The sequence below is a fragment of the Lathyrus oleraceus genome, chromosome 6 (genome assembly GCF_024323335.1).
Source record: "Lathyrus oleraceus cultivar Zhongwan6 chromosome 6, CAAS_Psat_ZW6_1.0, whole genome shotgun sequence".
Classification (NCBI taxonomy): domain Eukaryota; kingdom Viridiplantae; phylum Streptophyta; class Magnoliopsida; order Fabales; family Fabaceae; genus Lathyrus; species Lathyrus oleraceus.
Genome location: NC_066584.1, coordinates 115,913,071 through 115,931,257, shown reverse-complemented (window position 1 = coordinate 115,931,257; position 18,187 = coordinate 115,913,071). Strand labels below are relative to the sequence as shown.

Here is an 18,187-nt window from a genome sequence, read left to right as displayed (position 1 = left end):
ATAACCGCCGGATATAGTGGGTTAAAAGGTCCCTAGAGTCATTGATCCAACTTGAGAATACTATCATCGTGACGAAGACTCGTCGGGCAATAATATCTCAAAAGAATCTCCTCTAGGCAGCGTCTTCGTATCTTCCCAACAAGGAAGACTCCTTGTGGACGTCCACTACGCAACCACCAACTTAAACTTATGGTTTTTCTCAGACTCAGGTAGAGATCCTATCTCACAAAGCGCCACTAACAGAGAGCCCCAAATAAGACATAGCCAATAAATCGCAAAACAATAATTACCACAGAATAATAATAACAGAATAAAGATAACAAACAAACAAACAAGATTAACACTCAATACAGAAACTGGACTAAGTTAGGCTTCACCCTCTCTTGCTTGGAGCTAGTCCCCAGCAGAGTCGCCATCGGTCGCACCTCGAAAAATGTGATTCCTCACGATGGTCGCGAAAAAAATTTAGTTCGAACAGAGTCGCCATCGAACTTTATTTATCCCAATGAAGGAATAGGAAAATATCGATAAAACCTTTAGAAAATAGAATAATGGTCGTTGCAACCATATTCGGGTTCGGGAGTCGATCACGCAAGGGGAAGGTATTAGCACCCCTCACGTCCGTTGTACTCAACGGGAACCTTTTAGTTTAATTTACAATTTTGAGTGTTAGTTAATGTTGTTTGTTTTCTTTGAGTGATAATAATATTGAAAACAGTGATGAACGGAAACCTCAGAAGGGGGAAAAGGGAGGTTTTTTATTAGTGTGCTCGCCAAGATCTCGCAATCTCGTGCCTACGTATCCTTATGGTGCAATAAGGAAATCAGAGCATTCGTAGTTCGGGAAACTACGGTTGGTTGGTGTCTTTTAGTGAACGACTGTTTAGATCGCGTTCTAAAGGCTAAACATTGGCTTGTTTACTCTCGGCGGAGGCTTAAGCACTAGTTTGTTGTGCGCATTAGAAGGGATTAAACAGTGTTCTTTCTGAAAAGAGTTTTGGTAACACGAGGGTGACAAGTTGGATTAATATGTTAGATGTTTTGTTGGATGACAATTACTCGGATAGTCGAGTAAAACAACTTGTATCCTAATAGTCGAGGAGAGGAATCGAAGGCTCTAGACCATCTTCCATTTCATCCTTAATTGTGAAAGGATTTGATAATAATTAAGGTATTTTAAATGGATGATGATTACTCGGACAGTCGAGTAAGACAACTCGTATCCTAATAACTGGAAAAGGGAATAGAAGACTCTAGACCACTTTCTTTTTCATCTGAGTGATTATGAAAATAGGTTTATGTATGGTTGATGTGTCTTAGAATAAACGACAAGTACTCGAATGGCTGAGTAAGACAACTCATATACAAGCATTTGAGAAGAGGAATTGAAGACTCAAGACCATCTCCCTTTTCATATAGTTTATTATGAAATGATTTGATTAATTTATTAATTTGCGGAAAAATGACAATTTGTTCGACTGACCGGGTAAGAGAACTCGTATTCAAACAATTGAGGAGAGAAGTTGAAAACTCAAAGTCATCTCCCTTTTTATTTAGCTTATTATAAAAGTATTTTGATTTAATCGGGTTTAGAAGTTTTTAAGAGAAATGACAATTATTTGACTAACCGAGTAAGAGAACTCGTATTCAAACAATCGAGGAGAGGAGTTTAAGGCTCAAAATCATCTCCCTTTTCATTTCTTATTACAAAAATGATTCGATTTAATTATGTTTATGCGGATAGAAATGACAATTATTCGACTAACCGAGTAAGAGAGCTCGTATTCAAATAATCGAGGAGAGGAGTTGAAGGCTCAAAACCATTCCCCTTTTCATTTCTAAACGAAATAGTATTTAATCATAATTAGATGTTTTAATTAATTTTGAATAAAAATACTCGATATTGGATCGAGGTTCGAATATATGTGTTGGTGGATAAATTAGGTTATAATTAGTGAATCAATCATCTAATCGATTAATTAATAATCGACTAGATCTCATTGTAAGAAAGCCCAAGAATAAGCTATGTGAGGTTGATGGCGATGCTTAAAAGCAATTGTCTTACAAAGGCATTTGGGGAATGAGCTCGACATTGAATCGAGAAGTTTGTGGTTTATCCTTGAAATTGATTTGAATGGTTTTAAATCGGTGAAATTGAAATAGCTTGTCATGATTGTAGCACACCATACATATGAACTCAATAATTTGTACAAATAAATAAATAAATAAAAAATAATAGTGCACACAAATCCCACAAAATGAGTAATTATCTAAATTATATTTAAATAATAAATGATGGTAATAATAATAAAATTAATTAATTAAATAGTGGTAAATTGTATAATTAACTTAGACATTAATAATAATGATAATATGAATTTAATTGGTGGATAAAAACTCTACTCAAATCAAATAAAAAACTAAACATGGGCTAAAAAAATAAAGAAATAAAAAAAACAAAGCAGTTGGGCCTTGGGATAAAGACTAAGCCCAAATGGGCACTGCCAGACCTAGCACCAGGGATGTGCCACGAGAAAAACGGATGTGGGCCTTAAGCAAAATGGCCCATTCCAAATTCAGAAAGGCCCTAAAGAAAAAACCAGTCAACCGTGTTGACTCATGGATGCACACCTGACCGTCAGATCTGTTGATCTGACTCTGGTCAAACGCGATGGACGACATGATAGATGAGCCCTGCCTAGCACTATGGTGGGGGATCCACATGGCATCCCATGGTTGACCCAACAGTCAACCACGCGTGGCGACACCCGGACGGGCCATTTGGCCTCCATGCACGCAAAGTTTAACAATGTATAAGAACGACTTTTGAGAGAGAGAGAGAGAGTTAATTTGGTAAACTCAAATGTCTCTCTTCAACCAGAGCTCTCTCCTGCTCTGCAAATATCCATCGGGGAAGACGAGAACCCACCGGAGAAGACGGTGGTGGCCGGCCGCCGACGGCGGCGCCACCTTCTTCTCCGGCCAAACACCACCTCAAAACTCCAAAACACAAACACCAACCCCACCTCGTTTTGGCCGGAGAATCCAAATCCGGCCTTAACTTTCCCTAAATCAATCTCAAACGACCTGATCGATACTCAAAACGAAATGAACAAACTCAAACCTCAACCAAACGATACTCAACGCAACCAAACAAAACCCTAACCTCCTTTTAACCAACAAATCAAAACAAAAACAACAACAAGAACAGTTCAGACATAAAACCCTAATTTTGGAGTTAGACCCTCAACAGTTACGATTTAATGAAATTATCAAGGGGTTTTTACTCAGTTCAAAGAGGTGAATGCAATGGTATGAAGATTTCAAGCAAAGGAGGGAGAAGAAGACTACTTGATTGGAGCGGGTCCGGCGGCGAGGTCTTCTCCGACGCGATTCAGATAAGTTTCCCCCTTTTCTTTAAACTCTCTCCTTTTTCGTGTTTTGTGGTTTAGCTCAATTACTTCAGAGTTTCAATGAGAAACTTTAAGTAACTTAGGATTTTCAAGCTTTGTGTGTGATTTTCGGAATTGAGTTCGACAGCGTTTTAGTAGGGTCTCCAAAAAATCCTCCCTAGATTCCTTATTTCCGTCTCCTTTTATAGGAGAGTTTCTTCTTAGGATAAGAATTGGTGAGCTATTTTTTTTGCTGATAGTACTAAATCTGTTAGGGATTTTTGCGCATCCCTGATTCTGTGGAAGTTGTTTTGAGTGGCGTTGCCACTACTTCTCGCTGGGGAATCAAACTTGTGGTACCTTATCGTATTAGGATTAAATTAGAATTACCCTATTTTTTTTATTACAAATGATATGCTTATCTTAATTTGTTTTTTTTCTTTTTCTTTGGAATGTCATGGCAGGTATTCATCACGTGTGGCATGATCAAACGAAAGTGAAGTAAAGGAAAATCCAAAGGTTGGATGCTTCGATTACCTTTCACTCTCTTTGCCAAAGCCGTATTAGCAAGGCGCTAATCACATAGGCTTGTAATTCTATTTGTTGGTTTGTAATTTGGATGGCAACATGTGCCTTATGGACACTTAGGCTTTCTTTCAACTGTTAACTTTGGGTTTTCTTTCTTTAAAAGTGTATTTGGGAACTTTGGGTAAAGGATTTGTGAGTTTGTAAATTCGTTATCTTAATAATTACTAATTGGACGATTACCTTTAAAAATAATCATGCATGAAACAACCTTTGCATATGCTTGAGAACTTCTAGCGTTAAATTGGAAATAACAATGATAAAGAGAAAGCGAATGATCTCCAACGCTAATTCGACAATAAATGCGAATGATTCCCCAAGGTTAAACTAATCTCTTGAAAAAAAGGACAACTTTAGTATTCGACCCTGATTTTCAACCAACTCAAATTGGAACTCTGAAAATAGATTACAATTGAAACTGATGATGAACCAACTTAATAAATTACAAATGAAGTCCATTGTGAATCAACTTAAATGGAACTTTTGAAAATAAATTACAATTGGAATTGATTGTGAACCAATTTAAATTGAAACTTTTAAAAATAAATTACAATTGGAATTGATTGTGAACCAATTTAAATTGGAACTTTTGAAAATAAATTACAATTGGAATTGATTGTGAACCAATTTAAATTGAAACTTTTAAAAGTAAATTCGCGATTGAAATTGATTGTGAATCAATTTAATCGGAACTTTTGAAAATAAGATTGAAGTTGAGATTGACTTGGGAAAAAGATTATGGCACAAATATGTAAGGGATTCTATGGTCCAAATGATGACAAGCCCCTGAATCAAATTGCACCATGATTGGAATAAATGAACAAACAAATATATCACTGAATCAAACACTAGCAAACAAGTAACAAGAATTAATCACTGGCTTTTGAGTGAGTAAGTATTCAAGAGTGATATGAGGTGTGAAGTCCAGTGGATATCCTAGTCAACCGTACGTGTGATAAACCCCAAAAGGTCAAGGCATGATCATGCTTGATCAAATGCCTCAAGATAAAAATGATTTCTCCATGCAAGCGAGAAAATTCACCAATGCTATAAACCAAAAGACTAGGGTTTATGGAGATTTGATCTAGTAAAAACTCCTCCCAAGTTTTGAGTCTACACATCATGCTTTTTTTTTGTTATGGATGCTTAACGAAAGTCTTTAAGCTGCCCGGGCAAAAATCAGGGTATGACATTAGTCCTTTAAAAACGATTATATTAATCTAATTGGTTCTTTCCATTAAATTTTGTATAAAAAAACGTTAACTCTTACCTACATGGCAATCTAGTTGGATTTACTTTTATCTACGTGAGTTTTTTTACTATTATATTCTTATATAGTTCCTCTATTTCTCTCCTCCCTTTTCAAAACCCTAGCCACCATCTTCTTTCTCTTTCTCTTTCTCTGAATCATGAGAGTGTTTAACCTGATAGATCAACAAAAAATAAATACCAACCAACAAAATAATCTGCAAAATAGTCTTCAAATTGATGCCTTTAGATCTGTTATTTCTACTTGATGTCATTCCTTAGTCCGGGGTGGTAGCAGATTTCGTGAAATGTTGGTTTAAGGATACCTTAAGGTAATGGTTGGTTAGATGTATTATAATGGCTATGGTGTTCCTAAAGATGGCTTCATGTAGTATCTAGTTCATTCCTTTCAGATATCTGTTTAGACGCATAAGTAGTGGCTTCAGATATCATCAATTCCATTTCTTTCAGATTTATTTAGATGCATATATGGTTTGCTCCTGTTGTTTTATTTTTTATTGTCTATTTTTCTTTCTTTCATCTACAACTTTTCGTCTTCTATCTCTTTTTCATGTACTTTACCATTCTATTATTACCGTATGAATTCATATCCAAGCACATGCATTGAACTTTTATTTATATATATTTTTTGTATAAAGTAAGAAGAGAAGGTTGAATTTGGCTATCTAAGTAGTTTACAATTGCATAGTGTTTGCAAATTTCGTTGGGAAAATTCACTCTATATCATCGGTAATTTCTCTATCATTAGCAATTCAAATTAAATTTATACAATTAAATTAATTTGTATCTTAATTTGTTTTGTTTTGTTTAATTTTTCAAGGGAATACAAATACATTGTTTTGTTTGTTTTGATTTATTGAATTTTTGGCAGCTGTTTCACCGCATAGATTGTTAGGCGTCTTAATTGTAACGAATAAGTTTAAAGTGTCAACATGCAAGAGACATTGCAGCCTGGTATCTATAGGACATGGTTATTTGATATATTTTTTTTGTTGAATACATTGTTTTGTTTGTCTCTTTATCTTTAGTTCTATTTTGTTATTCGTTTAACAAGGTGTTGTTTGTTGTAGTCGTATTGAGACCATTGTGGAATACATTTTTATCCTCTTTGAGAGTTTATGAACCGACATCTATTGAAGAAATATAAAATTTACAAAATTGTCCACTTTCCAGGATAAGACCTCTTGTTGAAAGATAGGTTCCACCTAAAACTATTGTTGTTCGGGTGCCACTTTTACATCTGTCAAATTTTCAAATTGAAGATTGACTTGATCTATATGCTGTTGTTGTAGATATAAACTAATTTAGGAAATATTATTGCAGATATTTGTTTGATCTATACATTGTTCATTCATGCAAGTGTTTGATATTTTTTTTTACATATTATTAATATTTTGTGGAGGTTTTTAACCTCCTAAAATAAAACCTCTTTAGTTTAAATAATTTTTTTTTAATATATATGCTGACTCAGTTTGTCAATGTGTCATGTCACGTAGCTATATTAATGTTTTTCTTAATTTTTAAGAGGAAGGACCTTTTTGTGTAACGAAACAATTCTTTGAGGACCAATATATAACCTTTTTTTAGTTAGGGGATCAAAGCGAAAAATTAAATTAAGCTAAGGGACTTGGAACTAATTATGCCTAAATTTGAACATACTTGATAGTTCTTATATTATTTGCAATAATTTGTAAGCCTTATAACTTGATTTGAATGAAAATTAAAAAGTTTTGAGGTTTTGGAATTTTTATATTTCTTAATGAAACTAGAAATGGGGAGAAGGGAAATTTGAGTCGTAACATATAAACATACTAATTGCAAGAATCTTTCTAAATAAGGTCAAATATATATAATATATATATATATATATATATATATATATATATATATTATATATATATATATATATAATATATATATATATATATTATATATATATATATATATATATATATATATATATATAAATATCTTTGAAAAAATATATGGAGTGGATTGAAAATTTCCATGAGACCGTTTACAATGGAGTAGTTGAAAAAATTATTAAGTTGTTGAATGGTTGTAATGGGGTGTTGAATGGAGTGTTGAAAGTGAAGTGGATTATTTGGTGTTGAAAAGATTCAACATGTTGAATGAGGAGGGAGTGAGAGTCGTGTAAAATACTCGGCGAAATCTTATTGGTTGCTGTGATTTTTCAGATTTTTATCTCATCCTAATTATTTGGGATTAATTATTTCATAGTAAATCAAATTTTTTTCACAAAAATTCATCATTTTTTTGTCTATAAATAGAGACTTGGTTCATTTGATTTGGACACAGAAAAAAAATCGATTTTTTTCCCTCTAATTTTTCTATTTAGCCTCCAATAAACTTTTTTTGTAGCTCTAAACATCTTTTTAATGAAATGGATCCCAACAATAACCTTTTTCACACCAAAAATTCTACTAATTATCGTTTCAAATACCCAAATCCCAACAACTATAGATTTCGAAATCAATCTTCCAACCAACAAGGTCCCCAAAATATACCAAATTATGGATTTCCTCCAAATTTCATCATGCCGTCATCTAATCCAAATTATCGTCCATATTATAGATCAATGATGTCATATTCATCTCAAACACCCTCTTATTATTATTCTACTCCAATGGGAAATTAAAATGTTCTTAATGTCATACTTGATGAATTTCCTGAATTTTCTACACAAATGGCTCTTGGTGGCATGAGCGGTGGTCATAAAGCCACTCCAAATGCAGAGGATTCAACTCATGCTCGCCGGAAAAGCCCCAAATGGACCACTAATACAAATTTTGTTCTAATTAGGGGGTGGATTAAGTATGGAACATACATTGTTGTTGGGAGAAACCAAAAGAGTGATTCATATTGGGGTAAAATTGTTGATTACTGTAATGAGCATTGCTCATTTGATCCTCCTCATGATAGAGCTGCATGCATAAATCATTACAACTACATGAACAAAATACTTAATAAATGGACTGCGCTTATGATAACGCTAAGCGTATGCAACAAATTAGGTGGTCGGAGAATGATGTATTGGCAAAAGCGCATGAATAATATTCAAGTGGTAAGAGTCTACATTTACTTTTAATGTTAGAATAGCTCGTTGTTCATGGTCAACCATGTTATGGTAGTCAGGTAGGAAGAAATATTGGCTCTGGAAGTAGTGGATCTAAGAGAGCCCACGAGAGTGATGCAAGGGATTCCAACTCTGTAGGATCTAGTGCTGACCCAATGGGGAGGGATGCAACTAAAGTAAAGGGTAAAAAAAAAGCAAGGGCGTAACCTTGGAATCGGTCAATGAAGAGTGGAATGAATTCAAATAATTTAAGGAGAAAGAGTTAGAACGATTGGACAAAATAGCCATGAGACAAAAGGAGGCTGACCAATTGTTGAAAGAAAGTACTGAGGCTAAGAAGATGAAGATGTTTATGAATCTAAGTTCAAATGAGCATCTCAATGACCAGAGCAAAGAGTTGTTGGAAAAGTTAAGTCGTAGTCTATTGGAAATTAAATATTGTCAAGTCGTTGTTTGTATTTTGTCACTTTCATTATTTGTTTGGAGTCCATCTATTTAAACCACTCAATCTGATTTCTATCATTATCTATTATTTACTCCCCCCGTCCCACAATGAGTGACTCAGTTGACCATTTTACATAGATTAAGAAAAAAGAATAATTGAGAGAGAGAATGATATTTTTACTAAAGTATCCTTATTATGTATTGAGAATGATGAAAGTAATATTAATTAGAGAATAAAATTGGAAAAAATGCATTGGAAATTGAAATTGATCATTCATTTTAGGACACTCTTTTATTCCAAATGGGTCACGCATTATGGGGCGGAGGGAGTAACTACATTGCATTATTTGTTTGGAGTTCGTCCATTTCACCCACTCAATTTCTTATAAATGGGGGCTCATTCTTCCATTGATTTACCAATACCAAAAATCTCATATTACTAAAAAAAATATCAATGGATCCTTCAGAATTTCCTTTTGATATCGAAGCTTACAAAAGGCAGTCTGAAATCGAAGAGAGGTATATCGTCAACCGGTTCAGGGAGCGACAAAACCAAATAGGGGAAGGAAATACACCTCGTGTCAAGAGAAAATATCTCAATAGAGATCATGAAACGACAACCTACATATCATGATGCAATGTTTCATCGACAATTCCGAATGTGGAAACATTTGTTCCTTCGGATCGTTGGGGACCTATCTAGTAGTGACAACTACTTCACCCAAAGAGTTGACGCATCCAAAAAAGAAGGTATATATGCATTTGAAAAATGTACCATGACCATGCGAATGTTAGCATATGAATACATCAAAATAGGAGGTACTACAACATTGGAGTGCTTATGTAGATTCTGTAAAGGAATCATACAATTGTATGAGTCAGTGCATCTCAGAGCCCCAACTCAAGATGACCTACAAAGAATACGACATGTTAGTGAAATGTGGGGGTTCCCGAGGACGATTGGGAGTATTGATTGTATGCACTAGGAATGGAAAAATTGTCCTACAACATGGGAAGGTCAATTTACTCGGGGAGATAAGGGAACCACCACTGTTATTCTTGAAGCATTTGCAGCTTATGATCTATGGATTTGGCATGCCTTTTTTGGATGTCCGGGCACATTGAACGATATAAGCGTTCTAGAGCGTTCACCCGTGTTCGATGATGTTTAATAGGGAAATACTCCAGAATGAACTTCTTTGTGAATCAACGTGCGTATAATATGGCATACCATCTTGCTGACAATATATACCATTCTTATCTGAATTTCGTCAAATCAATTAGACTTCCTCAAAGTGAACCAGATAAGTTATTTGCAAAATATCATGAGGGACGTCGGAAGGACATCAAACATGTATTTGGGGATTTAAAATCATTCACGAACCAGCCCATTTGTGGGACATAACTGATTTGACTCTCATCATGAGGTCATGTATCATATTGCATAATATGATTGTTGATGACGAACGAGATACATATGCTCAACATTGTACAGATTATGATCAATCTGAGGCAAGTAAGTCTAGTACACCGTAGTCATTTTCGACTGAGGTGCTACCTGCATTTAGGAATCATGTGTGTGCTAGATCCGTGATGCCACTACGCCAAATACTGGAATAGACAGCGCACCTTAGAGGGCGCTTTATTACAAAAGCGCTCTCTAAAGTGGAGCGAAAAAATAAGGAGCAATAGACAGCGCACTTTAGAGGGCGCTTTTGTAATAAAGCGCCCTCTAAGGTGAAGCGAAAAAATAAGGACGAGATAGAAGGACAACAATACATGGCGCTTTTTAGAAAGCGCTCTCTAAAGTTACCCTTAGAGGGCGCTTTTAATAAAGCGCTGTTATAAGTCCATGTGCATTTCCAGCTTATAAAGCGCTTCTGGAAAGCCTTAGAGAGCGCTTCCATAAGCGCCCTCTTAGGCCCCCTTTAGAGGGCGCTTTTTTTCCACAAGCGCCCTCTAAGGTCCCCTTTTGTAAACATTAAAATTATAACATACTGCGCGTTTTGTTATTTCACTCTCTGTTATTTTCGTTCTTTTTCACGTTAGGGTTCTAAGGCGTTCTCCTTCCACCTCTGTTAGATCTACGACGTTTCCTCCTTCTACCAATCAAAGGTACGTTTGTTTCGTTTTAGCTTTGCCCTATTTCTTGCACTATTGCTTTGTTTTAGCTTTGCCCCATTTCAGTTTTATGTTATTGTTGTCTATGCTACGTTTGTTTCGACCTGTAAAGTTTCAATATTCATAGTCATTTAAATAGTTTGGGTTTATTAGGCAATTGACGGTTGGTTTTTAGTGACCATGATAGCGCATGCAATGGGACTACATTACCCAGTAGTTAGGGTTATACGACCTATGAACATCTGATTTTGTGTCAACACCAGTATCATTAGAAACCTAGGTCCGAATGTGTTTGAATTCTTCATTAACAGCCAACCAGTACATAGCGTAGCTAGTAACTTAAGAAGTTTAGGTATGGATGTTATTTGATAGAGTAAATGGAGACATGAATGCCCTGCACAGAGTATCTTCTGAAATTGGTTTCTCTTCTGAAATTGTTTTTTGTTTATTCTAATTAGTAATGGATAATACATGGATGTCTTCCAATCGATTGTCGAGAGAGTACGAGAATGGGGTATCAGAATTCGTTAAGTTTGCCGTTGCGCACGCCGAAGACCCCAGTAGAATGATATGTCCTTGCTTGGGTTGTTGTTATGGGAAACGGGTTGACGCAGTTCAGTTGACATCGCATCTAATGAGGCATGGAATTGATCGAAGTTATACATGTTGGAATTTGCATGGTGAGAAAAGTAACGAGAATGTTGAACCGGGGGATAGTACGACCTATGCCTCAAACTATAGTGGCGCAGATACATACGATTGTGATCGAGTTGAAGAGATTGCAGAAGCACTTGAAGGAGATCTTAAGGATTGTCCCGAAATGTTTGAGAGGTTGGTAAGTGATGCAGAGAAACCTTTGTATGATGGTTGCACTAAATTCACAAGATTGTCTGCGGTATTAAAGTTGTACAACTTAAAGGCGGGCAATGGATGGTCGGATAAAAGTTTCACAGAGTTATTAGCCCTTTTGAAAGATATGCTTCCTGAGGATAATGTTCTTCCCAATCGAACATATGAGACCAAAAAGATGTTGTGCTCTATTGGCATGAGCTATGATAAGATACATGCATGTCCAAACGATTGTGTTTTGTTTCGAAATGAGTATGCATCGTTAAATGAGTGTCCTAAATGCGGTGTCTCGCGATATAAGAACAAGTTATCTCCAGCAAAAGTCTTGTGGTATTTTCCTGTTATTCCGAGATTTAGACGCATGTTTCATAGTGAAACCGATTCAAGACACTTGACCTGGCATGCAGATGAAAGAATTATAGATGGAAAGTATCGACATCCGGCAGATTCACCACAGTGGTTGAAAATTGATAATGATTATCCTGAATTTGGAGAAGAATCAAGAAACCTTCGCTTGGCATTATCTACTGATGGAATGAACCCACACGGTATCCAGAGTATCTCACACAGTACATGGCCTGTGATTATTATGATTTATAACCTACCTCCATGGCTATGTATGAAGCGTAAGTACATGATGTTGTCTATGTTGATTTCTGGACCTAAACAACCAGGGAATGACATAGACGTGTACTTGAAGCCCTTAATCGAAGATTTAAAGATTTTGTGGGAGACCGGTGTGGAGGTTTATGATGGATATAGGAAAGAAAGTTTCAACTTGAGGGCGATGTTGTTTGGCACAATTAATGATTTTCCAGCATACGGAAATCTATCAGGGTATAGCATAAAAGGTCAATGTGCGTGTCCTATTTGTGAAGATAAAACAGATTGGAAGCGCTTGGAGTTTGGTCAGAAGAATGTCTTTCTCGGTCATCGGAGATTCTTAAATTCAAATCATCACTACCGTGGATGGAGAAAGGCGTTCAATGGAGAGACATAACAAGGCAGAGCTCCACCTATATTAACGGGTGATCAAATTTTTGAAAAGGTGAAAGATTTGGATACTCAGTTTGGCAAGCCTTTTGCCCACACACTTGTCAAAAGTGGGTGGAAGAAGAGGTCAGTTTTTTTTGAATTGCCGTATTGGAAGTCCTTGTATGTGAGACATTTTCTTGATGTTATGCATATTGAAAAAAATGTATTTGAAAGTGTTATTGGCACGTTACTCAATATACAAGGAAAGTCTAAGGATGGCCTTAAGGCAAGAAAGGACTTGATAGCGATGGGAATAAGAACTGAATTAGGACCCTTGAAGAAAGGAAAACGAACATATCTACCGCCTGCTGCTTATACTCTATCTAGAAAGGAGAAAAAAACATTGTGTAAGTTTCTAAGTGAAGTTAAAGTTCCAGAAGGGTACTCTTCAGATATTAGAAGACTTGTGTCTATGAAAGACCTCAAGTTAAAGAGTTTAAAGACCCATGATTGCCATGTTATAATGGAACATTTTCTCCCAATAGGTATACGTTCTATTCTTCCAGAAAAAGTAAGAAGCTCTATAACTAAGTTGTGTTCTTTCTTCAAGTCAATTTGCAGTAAGGTGATCAATCCTGCGATCTTACCAATGTTGCAAAAAGAAATCGTTATTACTTTGTGTGAGCTTGAAATGTTTTTTCCTCCATCATTTTTTGACATAATGGTACATCTAGTTGTTCATCTTGTGAAAGAGACACAATTGTGTGGACCAGCTTATATGAGATGGATGTACCCTGTTGAACGTTATATGAAAATATTAAAAGGGTACGTGAAGAACCGAAGTCGACCAGAAGGTTGTATGGTTGAAAGATACATTGTTGAAGAAGCGATTGAGTTTTGTACTGAATATTTGTCTAATGTTCAGTCAATCGGACTCCCCAAGTCTCAGCTTGTCGAAAAGAAAGAAGGAAAAAATCTAATTGGAAATAAAATCGTGGCAGTATCAAGGGTCGAACGGGATCAAGTGCATTTGTATGTTCTGCACAATGAGAATGAGGTTGAGCCGTATGTTGAAATTCACAAGGATGTTCTCCGAGGTTTAAATCCCAATAGAAATGAAAATTGGATAGTACGAGAGCACAATCGATGTTTTATACCTTGGTTTAAGGATCATATTTATTCAAAGTATTATTCAGATCCCGCTTCAATAACAGAAAGGTTGAGATGCTTAGCATATGGTCCAAGTTTCCATGTTTTTTCTTATAGCGCATACGCGATTAATGGATACACATTTTATACCAAAGAACAAGATGATAAAAGTACTATGCAGAATAGTGGTGTCACCGTGGTAGCTGAAGCAATGCACATATCAAGTGTGAAGGACTTAAACCCCAAATTTGCAAATCTGTCGTATTTTGGTGTTATCGAGCGCATTTGGGTGTTTGATTATGAGAAGTTTCAGATTCCTATATTTGGTTGCAAGTGGGTTGAAAATAATAACGGCATTCGAATGGATAAGTCAGGATTTTTGCAAGTGGATCTTAATAGGGTGGGATACAAAGATGAGTCTTTTATTCTAGCCTCTCAAGCTAGACAAGTGTTCTATGTCAATGATCCGAAAAGTACGAAATGGTCTATAGTTCTTTTTTCCAACAAAGTAATTGATGAAAACACTGGAGATCAAGGTGATATTGATGTTGAGATTGAATCGTTTACCAGAAATGATCAAGATGAGAATATTATATCAAATGATTCATATATTAGAAATGATCATAATGAGGGTATTTGGATCAACCCAACCGTCTATGTTGTTAAGAGACATGTAGAACATATTCCAACCAAGAAAAGAAAGAGAACTTAGTGAAAAAGGTACAGGTCAAATGATTTTAATTGTTTTCTTTATTACAGGTAAAATGACTTTTATGATTTTAATTGTTTTTACATTTGTCATCTGATTTTAATTGTTTTCTTTATTACAGGTAAAATGGCTATTATGAAGTCAATCATTCGTGCAAGGGGCAAGGGATACTTGAAAGTATCAATTGATATTTGTTTAGATGGAGATGTTCCATTGTCGTCAAGCCTCATTCGCGTAGATGATGATGCTGGATATTTGAAAGTATCCCTCTACGACAATGGAACATGTCCATCTAAACAAATATCAATTCTATTTTCAAAAGATAAGGGACCAAAAATATAAGGGGATTACGCAGCAAATCGAGTCAGTTGCATCAAAAAAAAAGAAGGTATAAACACAATTATATGATATTTATGCATAGAAAATGTTAATTCTTGATCTTATACATCACCTAACTAATTTTATGATATTTTAGGTTCATGCTATTGATATTGAACAAAAAGAGGTTGTTGCTAAGAAGACTGCTGCTAGCAAAAAAAACATACATCTCAGAGATGCTTTTGCTACTTAGTTTTATTTCTTTTTAAGTTATGAATTGGTTGTATATTTAGAATCTTTAGAAGTTAAACGATTATATATCAGTGGATTGTTGTATATGTATGGATTGTTGTATATAAGGCTTGTTGAATGCAATGTGTGAAAAAGGGCTTCAAATTATACAGTTTTAGGTGTACTACTTCAATATACAGGTTGTCTAAAATAAATAAATAAATATAGCGCTTTTTAAATAAAAAATTAAATAACCACCCACTTTAGAGGGCGCTTTCCAAAATAAGCGCCCTCTAAACTCTTTAAATTTTCACTTTAAAGGGCGCTTTCCAGTAAAAGCGTCCTCTAAACCCTTAAAAGTTTCCACTTTAGAGGGCGCTTTCCAGTAAAAGCGCCCTCTAAACCCTTAAATGTTTCCACTTTAGAGGGCGCTTTCTTTAAAAAGCGCCCTCTAAAGTGGCCCTTAAAGGGATTAAAGAACCACTTTAGACAGCGCTTTCACCAGGAAAAAAAACGCTGTCTTTACCTATGCCAGCGCCAGATTAGAGGGCGCTTTAAAGCGCTGTTATAGGCCAAAAAAAGCGCCCTCTATTCCCTTATTTGGCGTAGTGTGCGTGATTCAAATGTACATCACGAATTGCAAGCAGATCTAGTCAAACACATATGGGCAAAGTTCGTAATGTTTTGTGATTAAATAGATTGTTTGTGAGTTGAGTCTATTGTACTAATTAAGTTATGTGTGTTTCGTTTTAGGTGTGTTTAGTGTTTAATGTATTGTATTTTTATAATTTTATTTGTTTTAATAATGACTATCCATGTATCTCGTCTTTATTACTTGCAAGAAAAAAAATTAAGAATATAAAATTAGAAAAATAAAATTCAAATAAGTTATTAAATTGGAAAAAAAATTAAAGTAAATTATTTAACTCATAATTATTTTAATTTAATATCAATCGATAGTTGTTATTAATATATAATCACACAAACAAAAACAAAAAAGAAAATAAGAATATGAAATAAAAGTGGTGAGGGATGTTGAATTTTATTAAACAAAACCATTGTAGTGAGTAAAAGTTGAAAATCATTGTAGTGAGTAAAAGTTGAATGGATGTTGAATAATTAGGTGAAAGAGAGAGAAGATGATGTGGAGTGTAAAAAGTGAAAAATGAGGGTGTTGAATATGTAAACCATTTTAGATAGTCTTATATAAAAAATCAAATAGGTTTCTAAAAACACATATTCGAGCATTAAAAAAAAGTCATATTCATTTTATAAAATACACATTTATATTTTTTATCGTTTTAAATATGATTAAATATGTTTGAGATCCTCATAAATATTTTAACATTTAATTTTAATTTTTCAATTTTTTTTAAAAGACGGGTCCTTCTTAAGTTTTCAGTCCACAATTTTGATTTCTAACATATATTTGATATAACGAATGCTGACGTAGCACACTATGTTGTCACCACTTCATATAAATTCAACATCATGCTTGGTTGAAAAAAAAAGTGTTAAATTGTGGTATTACAAATCTCCTTAAACTAAAATTAATTTTAAAAAATTCGAGTCACATGCTGTCAACAGGTTTGCAGAAAAAATGAACAAGAAACTTATATTTTAGCCTATGAAATACATAGATCCATAATTCCATTTCTATTAAGCCTCATATGCAATTATATTATGGTGAAAAGAAACGGAAACAGATTCAATCTCATCGTCGACGTGCCTCAACTCATGTTCAGGTCGTTCCTCACACCACCGCAGTACCAGCTGTGGTTGTTGTCTTGTTCCACTTGATAGAAAAGAAAAGGAACAAAGTCATTGAAACAAGTTTGACCAAATTGTTATTCTGGAATGGTTAGAAATCTTTCAGCAGTCTAGAGCTGAATTGTTCTTTTAGCATCAATCAAATAATCTTCTGGAAACAATGAACAATAAGCAAAACATAGTTTCTTATAAGTGGGAAGGAACAAGTGATGTACAAATTTGATGTTTGGTCTGAACAATGAGTTGGAAAAAATACTGTTTCACTTTTAGAGTCTTATGGCCTTGTAATATCTTACTACATGGTATGTACTGTGTTGTTTAGATAAGTTGAAATTCAAAGGATTCTTCCATATATTCATGCACAACAGCTTCTATCATTTCACTAATATAAGCTTTTTTTATATAAGTTATATATTGTGTTGGAAATACACGGTATGTATAATTGATTCTGCAAAATTATAATGAAAAAATATTACTAAAACATAACCATATCATATTTATATGTCTTTGGTAATTGGTGGCAGCCACACATAGAAACAATCTGATATTGTCCTGGAACTAAAATTGGTGGTAGTCATCAAAGAGTTGGCGTGCCCTACGAATTAAGTTCCTCATAACCATTGTACTCAAAAGTTTATTCCTAATTTGAAAACACTCAACAATATATGTAATCTTATTAGCTCTAACAAAACTGTTCAAAAGATAATTAAAAATCCGTGAAAAATTTGAAAGAAAACATCAACTGTTTTATACCTCATTTTTTCTCAACAGCTTTGAATAATTTGAAAGCTGATTTGGGGCTGGATTTGTGGGTTAAGAGGGTTTACAATATGTCATTTTGAAAAAGGCATTAGTATTTCATTATCCAAAATTTATAACATGTTGAAAGAGAAGAAGAGCCCTAAATTTATGGAGGTTTGTAATCCAGGTAATCTATTGTTTTTTTAGTCAAGTAAAAGATTAAATCAAATAGTCGCTAGAGACCACAATTATGGACAGAATTTGTAAAAGAATTATTCTTTGAAAAAAAAAATTATAAAGATTAAAACTGAATATTAAATTATTTATAGGAACGGAAAACATATTTAATCTTTTAAAATATACTAACTATTAATTTTAATTATTTTAAATTATTTTATAAAGCTTCGATCTCACTAAATTTGAGTCTTTAGTTTTTTTTACAAAAATTCACGTTGTACTTGATCACTTACCACTAATAAAACCTTAAAATATTATGAGTTTAATAATTTATGTGTATAAAGTTTAATCTTTATGATT

General features: G+C 34.4%; 1 protein-coding gene and 1 pseudogene across 1 annotated transcript; both read left to right on the top strand.

Moving 5' to 3' along the window:
* Positions 1 to 7,953: 7,953 nt before the first annotated feature.
* On the top strand, positions 7,954 to 8,842 carry LOC127094316 (uncharacterized; annotated as a pseudogene).
* Positions 8,843 to 9,241: 399 nt separating this feature from the next.
* On the top strand, positions 9,242 to 15,833 carry LOC127096826 (uncharacterized). The gene is made up of 2 exons (XM_051035364.1): positions 9,242 to 9,387; positions 15,743 to 15,833. The coding sequence occupies exons 1-2, from the start codon at positions 9,242 to 9,244 to the stop codon at positions 15,831 to 15,833; spliced, it is 237 nt and encodes a 78-aa protein (XP_050891321.1).
* Positions 15,834 to 18,187: the final 2,354 nt, after the last annotated feature.